This window comes from Castor canadensis, chromosome 7 (genome assembly GCF_047511655.1).
Source record: "Castor canadensis chromosome 7, mCasCan1.hap1v2, whole genome shotgun sequence".
Taxonomy (NCBI): domain Eukaryota; kingdom Metazoa; phylum Chordata; class Mammalia; order Rodentia; family Castoridae; genus Castor; species Castor canadensis.
Genome location: NC_133392.1, coordinates 14590367 through 14610900, shown reverse-complemented (window position 1 = coordinate 14610900; position 20534 = coordinate 14590367). Strand labels below are relative to the sequence as shown.

Genomic DNA, 20534 nt, shown 5'->3' with positions numbered 1-20534 from the left:
TGTCCCCAGGAACTCCAGTATGTGCTCATAAGCCTGCAGCCTGGCTTAGAGCTGCCCTTGGCTATGGTAGGGCTGGGTGAAGTCTACACAGAACACTTTAAGAAGCCTGCAAGGAGCCCATGGGACATCACTGTGGCAAGGAAAGGCAGGAGCTCTGTTCCGCTGTGCTTCTTCCACCTCCATCACAGTACCTCTTCTCTGGGTCCAAGTTTCCTGATGATGTGGTTCGTTTGGCAACACTGTGCACCCAGGAAAATGCAGAGTAAGGCTAGTGTGGACATTGAGAAAAATATAACTGAAAAGAGACTATATTGTCATTCCTTTTCACCTTTTCTTTAAAGTCAAGGGCAGAGGAGAGCCTGAAATTGTTTTCTACTTTCTCTCCTGGAAAAGGAAACCCAGCCACCATCACCACCAAAAGCAATCTTTAACCCATGTCAAGCCTCTGAATTAGAACAACAGCAAAAAAATATATCTATGTAATATAATGGTGTTAATGCTATTATATTTACTGTAGTAAGTAAGCATAGTTTAAGTGCCTGATTATCTCAAATACTTTGCAGAGTGCTTTTCATTGTCTCCTTTAATTCTCTAAGGTAAAGAAACAGGCCCAGAGAAGCAAGTAACTTGCCTTTGGTCACACAATGGGTCAGTGGTATGACTGAGATTCTGACCAGTGATGTTTGGCTTAAGAAACTATCATGGGCCAAGCATCACTCACCTGTAATTCTAGCTACTAAGGAGGCAGAGATCAGGAGGATTGTGGTTTGAAGCCAGTCTGGACAAATAGCTCACGAGACCCTATCTTGAAAAACCTATCACAAAAAATGGAGCAGATGGTATAGGCCCTGAGTTCAAGACCTAGCACCCCCACAAAAAAAGAAACTCTGAATCAATAGAAGACTACTGATAACATTTATGTTCATAACGTTCAGCTGTTTCAACCAAACTTTCAAAAAACTATTAACAAACTCAGGATCGTAGCCAAGAAGTAAAGATAGTGAAAAAGAAATAATAATAACTAATATTTTACTTAAATGCCCATGACTGGTATGACAGGCTCTGTGCTAAATTCTACACATGAACTTATTTAATCCATAACAACTACATAAAATAGATAGCACTATTATCATGCCCATTGTGTAAGATGGGAAAACAGGCATGAAAAGATGACTTGTTCATCAAGATCGTGCAACTTGCCCAAAAAGTAACTGAGAAGGGATTTGGAGCCAGCTAATCTGGCCCAAGAATCTGTATTCTGGACAATGATAAGAGAAAGAGAAATGAGAATATTAAACATAAAGGATATACAAGTAAATGGGAGAACTTAATGTGGAAAAAAAATCCTCACTCAAACAAAATCTAAGTTCCTTTGCTTATCTACCTCCTCTATCTGCCAGTGCCCTCTTATGGTGAGCAATATGAAGACTTTATGTCCCCATATTCTACACCCAGGGACATGACACTACCAGGGTATGGCACCCTTTGAGTTGGGCGACGCACAGCCTGGGCAACTGTACTCCTTGGTCCTTCTGGCACCAACAGTAAGACCTGTGTGTTCATGTTGCTGTCGGTTTCTTTTAGGATTGGATCCTGTAGAAGCAAATTTCGAGGGCACTCCTGAAGAGGTTCGGCTTGATCCCTCTGATGCTGATCTTGTTGATGTGATTCACACAGATGCAGCTCCCTTGATTCCATTCCTAGGTGAGCTGTGCAGTGCTAAGCTGTGAACAGGCATGATTACACGTGTTTTAACCGCGAGAGCTTTGCATCACACAGCTCATTGCCCTTCCAAACATTTCAGGTTTTGGAATGAGCCAAATGGTGGGTCACCTTGACTTTTTCCCCAATGGAGGAGAGAACATGCCAGGATGTAAGAAAAATGCCCTGTCACAGATAGTGGACATAGACGGCATCTGGTCAGGTAAGACCACAGTGAGGGACTATGAGGGGGGGTGAGGGTCAGGGAGGGCATCACTTCCCTGGGGTGTGCAGTCCTGGCCATAATAATGAAAATACACTTCCCTTTAAAAGTACACAATTCTCTTTTCTGCATCTTATTTCTGAAAAATATAGCTAAATTTTTTTTATATTGCAGCTCTACTGATTTATATTTCCTTATATTATACACTGTTGTGTACACTTATAAAGAATTATAAACATGTGCCTTATAGCTATAACTCCAACAGCCAACTGGTAGCTACCAAACAGAGAAAGGAACAACCATAAGAGTAAATATCAGGCTATCACCAAGAGAATTATTCTGCAAACTCTCCTCGGGAGTCAATGATATGGTTCTAACTTATGTAACTAGCTTCTATTCAGAAGCCAGACTGAGGATATGCCCAACAGATTCCATGGCAAGGCCAATTTACAATGAAAGTCATTACTCACCTATGCTGAACAGGAATGAGAACCAATCACAGTAAGGAAGGCTGGAGTGGGAATTGACCACTAACCACTAATTAAGCTTGCCTGGAAGCAAAGGGCATCTTCCAGATATAGCTCTGAGTCTGTAGCTAACAAGGTCAAAACAACGATGGCCAGGTTTAATTCTCAGCCAGACTCATCAAGTAACAGTATGCAGCTTAAAACCCTTAGTGGTCTGATCAAATCTAATGAGTAGAATTTTTTACTGAATTTGGTTAAATTGGCTTAAATGTCCTTAAAGCAAATACTAAGGATGAGGTATTTTACCATCGAAAGCCTTATGAAGCTTTGTATAGATAAGAGTAGCCCAAACTCTCCATCACTAATGACCAAGCTAGCTCAGGATAGGCCCAGAAGGTGTGCTATGGCATTTGTCACACATGGCATGAGTTTCTGGGAGCAAGAAAAGTTGTAAGGAAGAGCAAGACTGTATAAGCTAATCATATCTCATTTTGATATGAATAAGTACAGCAAAACAATGTCCTAATGCTTGTTTTGTCGCATCTGGGAGGTCATGTCATATCTGATTGATCTTTGAGCACTTCCAACCTGATGCCTGGACACAGAATGGCACAGAGGTTAGAGGGATGAGCTGAGCTCCAGATGGGCTTGGGTTTCACCACAGTTCTCCCCCTTATTAGCTGTAATCTGTGGTTATTTCTGTAAATGGGATATGGTACCTGTCTCCTGGGAAAGGGGAGAAGTCCATGTACAATGCACATAACATGATCCAAACACTCCCTGCCACACCAAGGGGACTCTGTGTATGTTCGCTGTTGTTATTGATTTTGAACTTAACTTAAATTTCTGAAAATACTTGGAACCATTGCACTTGGAAGGAAAGGCACAGAAGCTGTCACAACCAGCTCCCAACTACCTGCATAGACTTCCTCCTCTGTTTCCCCAGGAACCCGGGACTTTGTGGCTTGCAATCACCTAAGAAGCTATAAGTATTACTCAGAGAGCATCCTCAACCCCAACGGGTTCACTGCATACCCATGCACCTCCTACCTGAACTTCAAGTCTGTAAGCTACTGCCCCGACCAGAGCACTGGGTGCGGTGGGACTGGTTCTGCTGTGCTTGGGATTTGCAGCGCCTTCTCTCTGCATGGTTTGCATTGGCCCTCAGAGTTCATGGTCCTGTTGGGTGGAGGAGTTAAAAAAATCTTTAGGCAAGAGGTAGCAAAAATTCTACAGCAGATAAGTCATGTGGGAGAGCAAAACTCCAGGAAGTCAGAGAAGGGAAGATCCACATCTGCATGTTACTGAAAGGCTTCCAGCAGGAGGCTACATGGGAATCTGGCTTGCAACATGATAGGAATTAGAAGGTGTGAATTAGAGTGTGTGTTTCTGGCAAAGGCAACGCAAACACAGAAGAATGTGTGAGAGCAGAAGGCAAAGCAGGCACTGGGGTTCTATGTGCCCGGCTGGCCCCAGGGTAGAGAGAGAGAGAAGTGGTATATCAAATGAACCCATTCTGGCTCATGAGCGCCCTCAGGAGCATCCCTTCCCAACTGTACACCCATGACATCATGGTGACAGCCTGAAATTCTCCAGAATCAGAGTACATATACCCTACAAACTGGTAAATTCTACAATCATGGCTTTTTGTCCCAAAGAGCCCACCAAGTCCAGTCAATGGAAAGTATAATATATGTAACCTGGACCCAAGGGCTCAGCACTGTTTAAATCTCCCCAAGGAGCCCTGTCATCAGAGTTGGGCACCCTGCTGAGATGAAGGTAATTTAGAGTTCATGACTTCCAACTCTCTTCCTGTTATAAATGAGGAAGCTGGGGCTATAGGAAAATGTGTCGACTCCCCCACTGTATTGGTCATAAGAAGACAGGTTGCTCTTACAGTCCCTCTGTCTCCTTTCACTAGAACAAGTGCTTCCCCTGTCCAGACCAAGGGTGCCCACAGATGGGTCACCATGCTGATAAATTTGCTGGCAGGACAAGTACGGGGCAGCAGAAATTCTTCTTGAACACAGGAGATGCCAAGAATTTTGCACGTAAGTTGCATTTTGACTACTGGCCCAGGTAAAGAAAGTATAGTTTCTGTTTTATATCTGAAGGTTTCTGTGAAAGGTTGCCTCACAACCTGAAAGACTTGTGGGTACATTCTGATTATCTTATAAAGGGACACAGCCACCCAACCTATCAGATCTAAGACTCAACTAAGAAGGAGGCCTCATTTCTTCCATCTTTATTTCTATGGCATGAAATGAGTGAAAGTGCATTGTATGATTAATGGAACTGTGACAATTTGCTTGACTTTGGGACCAGTTGTCCTGAATTTTTACCACTCCCCAGTTCATTATCCCTTACCTTTTTAAGACCGTGTCATGCCTGCCTGCTTAGTCACTCAGCAAACTTTCTTGGTATCTTGGAGCCAGCTTCAATTTCACCGCCTTCACAGTTTTGTCCGTGCATTCCTGATGCTTCTCTGGTGGAGTGTGGATGGGAATCATAGGGTAGGGGGATGATTTCTCTCCAGAGCATGCTGGATGGACTGAACATAGGGTCAAGAGCAGGAATGTTTGGGCCACTTTGAGTCTCCCTGTCCTAGGATAGTGTCCATAAGGTGTTGCCCAGTAAAAACAGAGATTGTGTATTTATATGAATATATAAAAATAACACATCTTGTGTAGTTTTTAGAGTCAAATTTATTGAAGTATAATTTATATACAGCAAAATTCATCCTTTTTAGTGTGTAATTCTATGAGTTTTGACAAATGAATAGATGTGTAACTATCTCCACTATCAAGATGCACAATATTTCCATCACCATAAATATATGGATACATAATTTTTTGTGAGAAGGCACTGGATAATCAATCCTTTCATTGATGTAGTGATGCATGAAATACCTGCCCATTTTTTAACAACAACACAGTAAACATTCAAAAACTAAGTATTTATTCCTCAACCAACATTTATTTATGGACCACAGATATGGGCTATTAGACACTGGGGATGGAAGGATGAACAAGACACTACTCGTGAAATTTATAATTCAGCCCAGAAGGAAACTGAACAGCTGCAAGAGTATTGGGTTTGTCAGGTTGCTACCAGGGCATTACGGGACAGGGGACCAGGCTCTGAAGAGGCAGAGATAATGTCTCTGAGGATTTGAAAGATGAGTAGTAGGAATTAGGCAAAGGTACGTGTGTGTGTGTGTGTGTGTGTGTACATATGCGTGTGCATGTGTGTGTATGTAACTTTGTGTGTATTTGTGTTTATATACTTGTGCATTCAATGTTTGTGTGTATTTGAGTTTATGTGTATGTAAGTGTGTTGCTACATGGGTGTGGCTTATGTATATGTATTTGTGTTTGTGTGTTCAGGGATATGTGCACATGGACACTGGGTCAGCACTCTGGGTATAAATCTAGGTGACAACTGCTCAGGTACCTACTTTGTCCAGTGGTCTGGGAATGTAGAGGTGACCCTGGCCTCGAGATGCTCTGCAGGCCACACTTCTGTGCTACCTTCCCATGTGTGGGCTGGTGTCCTGGACCCTCTTCTTCTCATCTTAAGACACAATACTGGTAGCCTGGAGCAGAGCTGTCCTGGAGAACTTCGCAGTGATGGGCGTGTTCTGCCCATGAATCCAGAAGCTATTTGTCATACATGATGGTTTAGCACTCACAAGGTGGCTAGTGAACTTGAGGAACTAAAGGTTTTCTTTAATTTGAACTTAAGTATAAGCAGTGCAGGTCTAGAGGGAACCAGGACTGAACGTATCATTCCCCTTAAGGCCTTGGCATGAGATGTATATTAACAAGTAAAATTCTTGATCCTTTAATGCCTCCTTGTAAGGGACAGGAACAGGAATCTGGGGTTTGGGTCACAGTTACATATGTGAATAAAGTGAACTCTTCTGTGCTCTGTGCAGGCTGGAGATATGGGGTTTCTGTTACACTGTCTGGAATGATAGCCACTGGTCAGGTCAAAGTTGCTTTGTATGGAAATGAGGGAAACACTCGCCAGTACGACATCTTCAGGTACTTCCTATTTTGGTGCCACATCTTCAAGCCATGTGCTTAAACATTTGTCATCTATATATTCATGGGCTTTCAGTTATTTACGTACTAAAGTTAATTTCATACTTCTGCTAATAATTTTTCTTTTCTCTAATCCAAATCCAACCATTTAGTTGCTTTTCTCTCAATATTGAGATTAGATTTTATTAAAGTCTAATATTATCCCCAAATACCTGATTTTCTGATTATCCCAATAGCATGTGTTAAACTAAGTGACTAACTTGTTACTGTACATGTACTTCTTCCACAAAAGTATAAGACAATGTGAAAGAGTTATATATTGAAAAACAATATATAAATAACGTTTTGAGGCTGCCAGCATATAGCATTACATTTCTCCATACCTGATCTGAGGATAAATTTGGAAGAAGACTCTCATTAATCGAAGGTCAAAGAGTGATACAGTGTGGTCTTCTGTGGTCATTAGAATGTGTGTCCATGAACAAAATGCTTCTGCTTCTCTATTTCAAGGGGGATAATCAAACCAGGCTCCACCCACTCCAATGAATTTGATGCAGAACTCGATATTGGAACAATTGAGAAAGTCAAGTTTCTTTGGAATAACAATGTAGTAAACCCAACTTTCCCCAAAGTGGGTGCAGCAAGTATCACCGTGCAAAAGGGAGAGGAGCAGACAGTGTACGTATCTTTCTCTGCTGACTCATCTCAAGATATTTGCAGAGTTTAATGTGTATAGTAGAAGCTCAGCCTAGAAAATCAGGTATGGCCAGAAAAGCCAAGAAAATCTGTCCATCTGTGGCCCTTCCTCACCAGTCAAACAAACAGGTGACAGAGAGCAGGAGGCCCTTCTATAGGGTGCCCTTTGCGGGTGTCCTCAGCACTGCTTGTGGCAATGTAGAAGATAGGACCTGTCCTTCAAGGAAAACTATTTCCTTGAAAAATAATTTCCTTCAAGGAAATTATTTCTGAAGGGGAAATGCTTGTAAGTGTGGGCTAGAGAGTAGTTGCATTTTGAAGAGGAGTATGACATTTCGGGATAGATGAAGGAAAAAGAAATCAGTGTTAAGAAAAGATAAAAGTGTGTGACAGAAAGAAAGAATGATGAAGTGGCAGTCCTTGAGGAAGCCCCATCACAACCTGTGGTAAGGAAATGATGTAGTGACACAAGGGTGACAGAGCAAAGCTCAACCGCAAGTCCAGCCAGAAGAACATTCCTGCTATGGCTTTGTGGGAAAGTTATCTGGGCTCTCAGCCACTGGTGGTCTGGAGGTTTGGGGGTTGAATGGGGACACCAAACTCAGGCTCCTGTGAGTGTCACTTCTGTAGGTGGAGAGGGAGAGTCAGCAGGGTGGCACTGGGGTCATCAAACTGAATGGACATCTGAGGTCTTCCCTGTCCCCACGAGGTGACAGAACAAAGAAGCTAACCTAGATAGGTGGTCACTGAGACCAGGAATCCCTTCAGAAAGAGCACAGCACAGAGGAAGCCAGGCCTGGCCAGCAGGGAGCCTATGCAGGCTGTAAACCCAACTAAGGCTTCTTCTCTGGCCCCCAGTAGAGGACACAGCCTATAAGGTCAGCTCCCAGAGTCCTTTTAGATAATTTCCTGGGGCCTGAATCTGGGAACTGTGTGGCTAAAATCATGTCAGAAAGTGTCTTCATACGTTGCAAATGAGACATGTTCTAGGGGCTTTCATGGGTAGGAAACAGCAGGCCAAAGCAGCCATGGCATGGCATCTTCCAGGTTTCTGAAGAAAAACTGACATTTTCTGAACATTCTACAAATGTAACAGGTGTAGTTGAGGCCACCTCTGAAAGCCTGGACCCATCAGCTGCCACCTAAGCCCTCCAGTGGCTAAATACAGCTTCCTTTGCCTATCAACTCCACAGAAACTCTTGTAGAAAAAACTGAATGTCAGAAGTCAGTATTTTTAAATATAGGAAAGTCAAAACCAGCTTCAAATCTCCCAAACTGGCTTGGAGAGTAAAAAGAAAAATCTCAATTAATCAAATTATTCAAATACTTTGTTATTATGAAATGGCATGGGAGACCCAGGGGAAAGCTAGCCCTTCCCCCTACCCTGACCTCAGATCTGGAAGACAAGGTCAAGGTTATTTGATGTGTAACCCTATTATAGAAAATTTGTACTATGGCATCAGGTGGACCTGCATTTACATTTTGGGTCTTTACCTCACCAACTGAGAGCCCTCTATGCCTCAGTTTCCTCTAATGTAAGGTAGGACTACTAACAAGATCTCCTTACATGTGTGTGGTGAGTGTGAAATTCACACAGAAGGTGCCTGCAGCTGCTAAGAGCTCAGTGTATTGCAGTTCCTGTGACATTCAGTCTGGTCCCAAGAGTGACTAAAGAAGAGTGAGTGTCCATCTGTAAACCAATCCTCTGTGGTCACTGTGAGAATGAAGGAAGGAAGGGCTACTGCCCCAGGAGCCCAGTGTCCTGTCACATAAAGGGGCCAGTCCAGAGCAATAACACACCTTGTCCTGGACCCTTCATACTGGAAACCCTTGCATCCAGTTCCCCAGTGACTGGTTGAAGCCATAGTCCTGTGCCCACTTTGTGCCTTCTGAGTGTAAATTAGCATTAACCATGGCTCAACAGCTCCAATCACAGCATTCATTTTTCTCCACAGGTATAGCTTCTGTAGTGAAGACACTGTGAGAGAAGACGTTCTGCTCACTCTCATGCCCTGTAACACCCCAGGCACCATGTGATCCCCTGTTCATACCAATAAAATCCTCTGCTGCCTCTATCCACTCATAGCCTCTATCTCAGATGTCAGCTGCCGCCCATGGGGACATTTGTGAGTTGAACATTTAAAAATTTCATGAGCATTTCTGTGTCATTGGGTCTCTTGCCACTGACTTTCCATCACACTTCACTTTTTCCCAACTTTCTTGGTCCACACACTCACTATCTTCTCGGTGCCCGAGGGGACAGTGATCAAGAATAGAAGTAGAGAGTGAATGGTCAGTGGCCTCCACAGACCCTTTGTCCTCACCCCTCATCTTATACTGAGAAACTGAGGCACAGAGCAGGGATGTTAACTGTCCAGACTCACACAGTGAATTAGTGTCCCTGTCATAACTGAGGGCCAGACCCTGACTCCAAATTCAGCACCCCTCCCTGACTCACCTGCTTACCTGCAAGTGTCATAAATGGAAAGGGCCTGGGATGACCTCTTGGTAGTGACAGATTGTAGGGGTGGGAGACCATGTGGTGGCCCTGGCTCTTGGTGAAGTATCTAGAGACTGTAGTGAGCTCCTGTGGGCTTCTAGTTCCAATGCTTGTGCTGTTGCTGCCTCAAGGACCTGCCTCGGTAAGGCCACCCCCCCACCCTGAGAAGGGGTCCAGGAATAGGTTCTGAGAAGAGAACAATTCAGGCCACTGCTGAGATAGAACATTTCTGCTATCCAATTGGCTGAGGTCACTGGAGAGCCCTCAAGCCAATCAGGCCCGGTCATGGGCCCCAACCCATACAGACCCTGGGAGGAGTGGGTGTTTCAAAGATGGTCCAGCCTGAGATGAGATCATCCCAGCAGGTCACTGCCTCCCCATAGTGTGTCCCGCCTCTTGGTCACCCAGCCTCATATCTTACCATGGCAGTTTCAGTACTCCAGCTTTTGTTTCCAACCATCAGGGCCATGCAAGCTATGATGGGGCTTCAAAGTTGAATGTGAGTGGACTCCAGATTGTCCCTGGACACAGTGCTGTGGTGAAGCTTGAAGGAGTCACTGTAGTAGAGCCCTCCTGGGTAACTGACGGCAACCTAAAAAACCCTCCAGCTTCACTGCTGTTACTTGCCTTAAAAGTCACTAATTCTGGAGGTCACACAGCTGAGCAATGTGTGATTAGTTTCCCACTAACTTTACTGTAGGTAACGCCTCATCTGATATATGGTTATGATGATACAAGTTGCCTAGAGTACTTTTCAGGAACTTAAAGGCCACTTTTATCAAAAGCACTGACTGTTCCCTTGGACCTGTGCAGCTGTCCAATGGGTGATTAAAACAGGGTGGAAAAGCTTGGCATCTCTGCCTTCATTGTTATATCTGTTCCTTTGCTATCTTAGATTTTGATTTAGATTATTTCTGCTCAACGCTGCACATAGATATGTTAGTCATTTAAGAAATGCTTGTCTAGAACTGATAGTTCACTTTAATTTATCTGAAACTTCCCTTCAAGACTATAGGTGCCAAGATAAGAATAACTAAAATATTGTCAAGATTTACAGGGATGTCACGATCAACAGATTACAAACCACCACCATCCCACTTCAGGCCAAAGAGGAGGTACCAAAAAGGAGTCATCAATTCTTTCCTACCCTGAGCCCCTGAGCTACCTTTCCCCCTTTCCCAAAGATAAATGAACTTGAAACTTATGCAGAGAAAGAAAATGGTTGCTTCTAGACACTGGACTACCCTTTTCTCATTTTGCTGGCTTTCTAAAAATATCTTTTTCCTGGTCCCAACAACTTGTCTTCCAGTCATTGGGCCCCTTTTCAAATAGCAAGCAAACAGATTTGAGTTCAATAACAACAGCACAGAGCACCAGTAGAGGCTCAAAGATAATGGTGGTGACAGAGGATATTCATCACCTTGAGGTTGGGGGCTCCCAGTGGCCAGACTTATCTTACACTGGGTGACCCTTTGTCACAGCTTGACCCAGCACTGGCCTTGACCCCACAACTCAAGTAAAACATCACTGTGTTGGCAAAAGAGTTCAATCAATGTTGATTCTGCAAATATTTATCACACACCAACTCTACACCTCTCACTGTGCCAGGCATTGGAAACAGAGGACAGCAGAGGGCACCAGCCCTGCCCTCGGGAGTGTGAGTAGCAGAGGATGCTACAGCCAAATAAATATTACTATACTACAATGAGGGTACAAAAAGCAAGACATGTCCCAGGGCAGCCAGGAGAGATAAGTAACAAGATGGCGATGAATCCACACCACACAGAGGTATGGTTCTAGGCCCACACTTAAAGGAAGACGTCTTCCGGAGACTGCAGGCTGGCATGCCAGCCAGAAGGAGGCAGCACCTGCCAGTCTCCAGACAAGAGGATAGTTGACATGGGTGAATGGAATATGGTATAATGGAAGTAGTCACAGGTGACAGTCCTTCTCCCTGGTCTAGGGTAAACTGTCTTCCTCAGCTCACTATATTAACAGATACGAATGATCACTTAGGAAAAATGATTTGGAAATAGAAGCTGAGAAAAGGGTACAACCATGGAGGAAGGAAGTCAGCTAGGAACATTCCTCAAAGCTGTTGGCCACACCATTTTCATGCAGCCTAGGTACTGCCCTATTCCTTGGGGTATACCTGACTGCAGGTACTGGGGTGGCCATACGTTCCAAGGGGACAGGGAGGCAGTCAATGGGGCCCCAAGCTAGAGAAGGGTAGGGACTCTGTTCTCTCCTCCCAGTTCCTTTCCTGGAACAGATGTTGTTTATCAGATGTGCAGCTGGAGAAAACTTCCAGGAAGGCAAAGAACAGCAGGTTCCAATATTGCCACCATCGACCTTGATTACTGATCCATGAGGTAGCCAAGCATCTACTTTCTGGAACCCTTGGGAAGTCCATGCTCAGTCCTGTAGATCCATGGCCCCAGTAGGCTGCCCTGGGGAGGTAAGGAAACTGGCACTCTCTAAGGTTACTCTGGGGTACACCTGCCAGATCCACATGGCCCTGAACAAATCTAATCCAGTTTCCAGATAAGGAGCTAATTTGATTGGAGTTTGTTGTTTTTTTAAGCAAGAAAGGCTGTGCATCATTCAGAATGTACATGAACAGAGTCTTTAGAGCAATAAGCATATTGTCATGTTGTTATGAAATAATTTCAAACACTCATACAATTTGCAAGTGATATTTGATTTGGGAGTGTATTCCCCCTCCTTTAAAATGTGCAACATCTTAGCAGAGCCCATATGTGAGAATTTGGAATAGCTCCCTGCCCCTTGGGAATTTGACGTCATGACTTATCAGACTCCCATATGGGAGTTATTGACCTCAACTTCTAGACTGGAAAATATGCATAAACTCAAGAGTCTGATGATACTTTGACAGCCTTGGGGACTTGCAGCCTCACCCTCCCCTCCAGCTCTGGCACCATCCCTCTAGTATCAAGGGACCTTGCCTGTCCTCCAGAGTCTGCACTGCTGTAGTCAATCAATGGTCTCCCAAGAACCATTCGCAGAAGGTGCCTCTCAACCTTTACCTACACTTTCTACCAAGGCCTGCTTCCATCCAGACGGAGCAGCTGGAATTTAATTATTGCAGAATTTGCTCACTGTGTGTTTAACATACTTGGTCTACTGAGTGTCTTCCCTGTGAGGTTTGCTCATGTAATCCCCCTCCCTGCTTTCTCATTGTGAACCTGAGAAGAATTCTCTTTGTGTGGCAACACTCTGTGAGACTTAGGAACTCATACTTTGATTATCTCTTTATTTCTACCATACACAACACAGATTGATGCCCAGTTAATTAACATAAAACTCAAATGGACATCCAGTCTGGTTGAGGCAGTAAAAAAGAACCCTGAGCTAGCAGTCAGGACTCTAGTCAAGCCAGGTGACCTTGTGCACATGGCCACACCTCTCTGGGTCACCGTTTTCTCCTATGTACTACAGAGGCAACCGTTTTGCCCTGCCTTCCTCATATTAGTGTTCTCAGGTTCTAATAGGGAAATGAACGTCCCTGTGGAATATCAGGCTGCAATAAGGCGAGTAAGGCCGCTGTAGGAGTGGTGACCATCTGGCTTTAAACCCTGCAGCTGCCAGAAGGCTGGAGTCTCGCAGAGCTTTGAGTCCCTGGACCAGAGAGACAGCAGTGCTTGTTAAGGCCTGCACTGTGCCCACCCAGTCCACACTCTACAAAGAACCCCAAGGCATACAACATTGGCCCAGCCCCTGGGCCATCAAGGATCCGAGGACCACCCAAGATACAGTTCTAAAGTGCTGGGTATTCGCCACCATCTTGACTGCAAACAAGAATCACCTGGGGACTTGAAAAAAAGGAAACTATCACCCTGACCAATTAAAGAACAATCACATGCCTGGGCCTTTATTACTCTTCCCCCTTTTAACAGGATTTAGTGGGGTTTGTTATGATATTTTCATATACATATACATATGAATATATATCTATATATAACTTCAATCATATTCACCCTATCACTGTTTCCTTTCCCTCTCTTCTCCCACTGGTTTCCCCCCAAAGAAGTCCCCCTTTTATAATCATGTTATATTATTTCTTTTTAGGTCTGGATTCCACACATGAGTATGTTTATCTGAACTTGAGTTTGTCTTTATGGCTGAGTAATACTGCACAGTGTATATGTGCCACATTTTCTTTATCCACTCTTTGGATAAAGCTCTAATTCCAAAGCTTAGCTATTATAAATAGTGCTACTATAAACATGGGTGAGCAGATATTTCAACTGTAGATTGACTTACATTCCTTTAAAAACATCCCTAAGAGTGATATAGCTGGATCATATCTTCGTTCTATTTTTAGTTTTTTGAGGAAACTCCATACTGATTTCCATGATTACTGCACTAATTTACATTACCACCAACAGTGTATAAGGGTTCCTTCTCCCCCAAGCATCCTTACCAGCATTTTTTATTATTTGTTTCCTGACGATAGCATTTCTTATTGGGGTGAGAGAATCTCAGAGTTGTTTTGATTTTCTTATGGCTAAAGTTGTTGAACATTTCTTCATGCATTTATTTGGCAATTGTACTTCTTCTGTCTGTTCAATTCCTTTGCCCATTTATTAATTGGATTATTGTTTCTTTTGATGTTTAATTTTTTGACCTCTTTATATATTCTGGATATTAATCCTTTGTCCAATGAGTACCTGGCAAAGATTTGTACCCCATTCTGTGAGTTGTCTCTTCATCCTGGTAATTGTTTCCTTTGATGTGCAGAAGCTTTTCAATTAGCTGCAATCCCATTTGTCAGTTCTTGCTCTTACTTCCTGAGCAATCAGAGTCCCATTCAGAAAGTCATGGTCTATGTGGGTATCTTCAAGTGTTTTCCCATAGTAGTTTCCAAGTTTCCGGTCTCACATTCAGATCTTGGGTTCATTTTGAATAGATTTTTGAATGTAGTAAGTGATAGGAGTCTAGTTTCAGTCTTCTACTTGGTGGATATCAAATTTTCCCAACACTAGTTGTTGAAGAGGCTGTCTTTTCTTCAACATATATTTTGACTCCTTTATCAAAAACCAGATGTCTGTAGCTGTATGAGTTTATTTCTGGGTCCTCTATTCTATTCTGTTGGTCTATATATCTGTTTTTATACCGTACTATGCTGTTTTGATTCTATTGCTCTGTAGTGTAATTTGAAGTCCGATGTTACTATACCTCTACCATTGTTCTTTTTGCTCAGGATTGCTTTGGCTATTTGGGGTCTTTTGGGTTTCCATATGAATTTTACGACTGACTTTTCCACTTCTATGAAGAATGTTAGTGTTTTGATGGGGATTGCATTGAATCTGCAGATTGCTTTCAAAAGTATAGCCATTTTCACAATAATTCTGCCAATCCATATTTTACAGTTTTCATCATTATAGAAGTCTTTGTCCACCTTAGTTAAGTTTATTCCCAGGGATTTTATTATTTTGAGGCTATTGTGAATGGAATTGTGTACCTAATTTCTTCCCCAGCTTGTTCATTGTTAGTATATAGAAAAGCTACTTTTTTTTTTGTATGTTGATTGTGTATACTGATACTTTGTGAAAAGTTGTTTATTAGACCTGAGTTGTTGATAGAATCTTTAGGGTCTTTTAAATGTAGGATCATCTCATTTGCAAATAGGGATAACTTGATTTCTTTCTTTCATATTTCTATCCCTTTTATATCTTTCTCTTATCCTACTGCTCTAGCTAAGAATTCAGCACTATATTGAATAAGACTGGAGAGACACTCTTGTCTCATTCTTGACTTTAAAGGAAATGGTTTCAGTTTTTCCCCATTTAGTATGATGTTGTCTACAAGTTTGTTATATATAGCCTTTATTATACTGGTGCACATTCCTTTTATTCCTACTTTCTTCTTCAGTGCTTTTATTGTGAAAGGATATTGGATTTTGTCAAAGACTTTTTCTGTATCTACTGAGATGTTTGTGTGATTTTTGTCCTTTATTCTGTTTATGTGATATATTATATTTATTGATTTGAGTTTGTTGAACCATCCTTGATCTCTGGAATGAAATCAACTTGATTATAGTATACATCTTTTTCAAATGCTGTTGAATTTGGTTTGCAAATATTTTATTGGGAATTGTTGCATTTTTTTCACCAAGAAAATTGTTCTACTTTTCTTTTCTTGTTGTATCCTTATTCAGTTTTGGTATCAGGATAGTACTGGCTTTATAAAATGAGTTTGATAGAAGTCTTTCCCTTTCTATTTTATGGACTAGTTTGAGAAGCATTGGTTTCTTCTTTGAAGAACTGATAGAATTTGGTAGTGAATTTGGTCCTGGCTTTTCTTTGTTGAGAAATTCTTACTGCTGCCATCTCATTGTTTGTTATAGACATGTTTAGGTAGTTTATATCCTCTTGGGTCAATTTAGGCATGCTCTATGCATCTAGAAATTTATCTGTTTCTTCCAGATTTTCCAGCTTATTTGAATATAAGATTTTTTGGTGGGGAGAGAGATGGCCTAAACAATGTGTACACATGTGAGTAATGTAAAAATGATAAAATAGAAATTTTTAAAAAAGAGTGTAAGTTTTCAACATATTCCCTAATGATCCTCTGAATTTTGCTGATATTGTTATGATATACCCTTTTTCATTTCTAATTTCATTAATTTAGGTCTTCTCCCTCTTTCTTTTGGTTAGTTTGGCTAAAGGTTTGCCAATCTTTTCAAAGAACCAGCTTTTTTTTTCACTGATTCTTTGTGTTGATTTTGTCTCAATTTCTTCCATTTGTGCCCTGGTCTTTATTATTTCTCTCTACCTACAATTTTGGGTTTGACTTGTTCTTATTTTTCTAAGGCCTTGAAGTTCATCAATAGGTTATTTATTTGAGATCTCTCTGATTTTTAATGTATGAGTTCATAGCTACAAGCTTTCCTCTCAGCACTGACTTTGCTGCGTCCCAAAGTTTCTGTTAAGTTGTGATTTCATTTTGATGGATTCTAGGAATTTTTCTATTTCCCCCTTATTTCTTCAATGACCTGGTGATCATTTGAAGTGAAATGTTCTTAGTCTCCATATGTTTGAATATTTTCTGTGGTTTCTTTTGTTGTTGATTTCCATCGTGGTCTGATAAAATACAAGGGGTTATTCCAATTTTCTTTTTATCATACTTGCTTAATATCCTAAAATATGACCTATTTTGGAGAAAGTTCAGGGCTGCTAATATGAATATATATTCTGCAACTGCTGGGTAGAATATTTTCTAGATGTCTGGTAAGTCCATTTGACCCATAGTGTTTAATTCTGAAGTTTCTTTTATGGTGATTTTTTGTTTGTTTGTTTGTTTGTTTTTGGTCTGGATGACCTAACTATTGGTGAAATATATCACCATCATTATTGTGGTAAAATATATATCTATTCTTTTATGTCCAGTAGTGTTTATTTTATAAAATTGAGCACACCCACATTCAGTGCATGTAGACAAATATGTACTGAATATGTTATAGGCTCTTGGTGGATTGTTCCCCTTATTAATGTGAAGTAACATTCTTTGTCTCTTGTGACTAATTTGCTTTGACATTTGCCTAAGTAGCTACTTTGGTACCCCTACTTCCTTTCAGGCTCCATTTTCTTGGAATATCTTTTTTCATCCTTTCACTTTAAGCCTGTGTTTCTCTTTGCCAATGAGGTATGTTCCTTGTAGGTAACAAGTAGTTGGCTCTTGTTTTTTAATTCAGTTAACCAGTCTGCCTTTTGATTGGAGAATTCAGACCATTAATATTCAGAGCTATTATTGAAAGTTATATGGTAATTCCTGTTGTTTCATTGTTTTTATAATGTTTGGTTCTTTCCCAGTCCTCACTTGATTATCTACTTGTCTAGTAGGATGTATTCTTTTCCATATTTTCATGGTTGCATTTATCTTCTTCTGTGTATAGGATTCCTTTAAGTATCTTTTGCACTGCTGCCTTAATGGTCATGAATTCCTTTAGTTTTTGTTTTTCATGAAAGGTTTTTATTTCTCCTTCAATTATGAAGTATAATTTTTCTGAATGCAGTAATATTAATTGGCAGTTTCTTTCAGAGCTTGAAGTACATCATTCCATGTCCTCCTTACTTTTAGAGTTTCTGTCAAGAAATCTGCTGTTATTCTCATGAATTTGTCTTTACATGTGACTTGGCACTTCTCTCTTCCTGTTTTTAATATTCCTTCCTTATTCTGTATATTTATGTTTTAGCTATAATATGCAAGTCTCTTGTGCCTGGATGACCATCTGTTTCTCAAGATTTGGGAATTTTTTCTATTATTGTATTGAATATATTTTCTATGCATTTAGTTTGCACCTCTTTTCTATTCCCCTGATTCATAGGTTTGGTCTTTTAATGGTATGCTAGAGGTCATGCATGGTCCATTTGTACTTTCTTATATTATTTTTAATTTATCTGAATAAAGATAAAGATATGTTGTCTTCCAGCCCTGATATTCTGTCTTCAACTTGACCCAGTCTTTTGGTGAAGCTTTCAGCCAAGTTTTTTATTTGACTTATTGAGATTTTCATTTCCAGAATTTTGTTTAGTTGTTTTTAGACTTCCTATATCTTTATAGAATTCCTCTTTGATATCCTGGATTGTCTTCCTTTTTCATTCAGCTGTTTACTTTTATTCTCTTGGAATTCATTCAGGCAATTACGTGTGAGCCCTTTACTTTTGTTGATCACTCTTATAAATCACTCTTTTGAATTCTCAGTCTGAGAATACATCTACTTCATTAATATTAGTTAGTGTCCCTTTTTTCCTAATTCTTGTGTTTCAGTGTTGGGATTTGAGCATCTGAGTCCAAGTTGTTGGTTGTAAGTTTTACTCATCTATTGTCTTTCAGTTGAAGACAATATTCAGGCAGAACAATGTAGTGACAAGGTCAAGGAATAGTTTCTCACCACTGGACTGGAATGGGGGGGAGGTAGATAAGTAGCCAAATTTCTGTCCATGTGGTCAGGACATCAGCCCTGATCCCCAGCACCACTCAGAGGAAAACTAGCTGGAGTCTCTTGCAGTTCCTAGTGCATGGCTTGGTACTATATGTGGATCGAGGGCGGGGCTGATGAAGGGTCAGTTGTCCATTTTTGAACTGCTTTCACTTTAGAAACTTCCCTTCTTTGTGTACTAGAAACCACTTCTGGCCACAGGAAGCCTTGTAGTGCATGGATCAGGCATGTTCCCCCTTGCTGCATCTGTCCCTCCCCCCAGTTTGTATCCCTAGGGGCAGCAACCATCCAACCCTAGGAGTGTCTGCTGAATGTGTCAGATATTAGAGGTGGGGGAAACAAACAGAGCATTGGATTCTGCACTGGTGGTAGAGAACTGAGGGACTCAAGCATTCTGCCTGATGATTTCAGTGCTTTCAGATACTGTCCATCGATCTACCATTTGATCCAGCAATACCACTCTTGGGGATATACCCAAAAGACTGTTACTCCAGAGGCACCTGCACATCCATGTTTATTGCGGCACTATTCACAATAGCCAAGTTATGGAAACAGCCAAGATGTCCCACCACTGATGAATGGATTAAAAAAATGTGGTATCTATACACAATGGAATTTTATGCAGCCATGAAGAAGAACGAAATGTTATCATTCACTGGTAAATGGATGGAATTGGAGAACATCATTCTGAGTGAGGTTAGCCTGGCTCAAAAAACCAAAAATCGTATGTTCTCCCTCATATGTGGACATTAGATCAAGGGCAAACACAACAAGGGGATTGGACTATGAGCACATGATAAAAGCGAGAGCACACAAGGGAGGGATGAGGATAGGTAAGACACCTAAAAAACTAGCTAGCATTTGTTGCCCTTAACGCAGAGAAACTAAAGCAGATACCTTAAAGCAACTGAGGCTAATAGGAAAAGGGGAACAGGTACTAGAGAAAAGGTTAGATCAAAAAGAATTAACCTAGAAGGTAACACCCATGCACAGGAAATCAATGTGAGTCAATGCCCTGTATAGCTATCCTTATCTCAACCAGCAAAAACCCTTGTTCCTTCCTATTATTGCTTATACTCTCTCTACAACAAAATTAGAAATAAGGGCAAAATAGTTTCTGCTGGGTATTGAGGGGGGGGAGAGGGAGGGGGCAGAGTGGGTGGTAAGGGAGGGGGTGGGGGCAGTGGGGAGAAATGAACCAATCCTTGTATGCACATATGAATAATAAAAGAAAAATGAAAAAAAAAAAAGATACTGTCCAGTAACTCACCACCATGTGGGATGGAGGAGGAAATCTCTTGATCCTGTGCTCAGAGATCTCGCAAAAACTTGCTGCCAGAAGGCATCTTCTGGAGACTGAGCACTCTGATAGCCATAGGTTTGGTGCTCTGCTTCCACAGATACCGTTGGACAATGGACCCCTGTGCCCTTCACTTCCCAAGCTCCTGGGTGTTTAAACTTCTTAGTGGGTCCATGTCAGACCCTCTCCCTCCCCATAAACCACCTCTCATAGCCCTCTCCCTCCCAGTACTCTGGCTGGATGTCCCAAGACTTCTGGAGTCATGATTTTTCCCTGCTTTCAAGTTCCCTGAGAAGCTCAGTCTCAATCATAAGCCCTCCCTCAAGATGGCATCTCACTATAGCTCTCTGAGATAGGGAGAGTGAGGCTAGCGTGTCATGCAGAAGGAATCACTATTGTATCAAATCTCTGCAGTAGGTTTAAGGCTGTGAGAGGTATAAGCTTGTTCCACAGATAAGTCTGCCAGTCTGCTAATCAGCTAGCTTACTTTGTAGTGGAGACTTCAGCTTCCTTCTCAACAAGGGAACAAGGGCTGGAGCTTCAGACTGTTTTCAAACTTACTGTCTCACATTTCTGCTTCTCTGTGCTTTTTGCTGTCCTATCCCTCTTTCATGGTTTCCAGTGCTCTTCCTTTCT

The 20534-nt window shown here is 41.7% G+C and overlaps 1 protein-coding gene across 1 annotated transcript in view; it reads left to right on the top strand.

Moving 5' to 3' along the window:
- LOC109677036 (inactive pancreatic lipase-related protein 1) overlaps positions 1 to 9170 on the top strand; it is a 28257-nt gene extending 19087 nt beyond the window's left edge. The window contains exons 7-13 of the mRNA XM_020153205.2: positions 1585 to 1704; positions 1805 to 1924; positions 3338 to 3456; positions 4313 to 4442; positions 6329 to 6437; positions 6948 to 7115; positions 9089 to 9170. Coding sequence (XP_020008794.1) covers positions 1585 to 1704; positions 1805 to 1924; positions 3338 to 3456; positions 4313 to 4442; positions 6329 to 6437; positions 6948 to 7115; positions 9089 to 9170 — 848 coding nt within the window. The remainder of the gene's footprint in view (positions 1 to 1584; positions 1705 to 1804; positions 1925 to 3337; positions 3457 to 4312; positions 4443 to 6328; positions 6438 to 6947; positions 7116 to 9088) is intronic.
- Positions 9171 to 20534: the final 11364 nt, after the last annotated feature.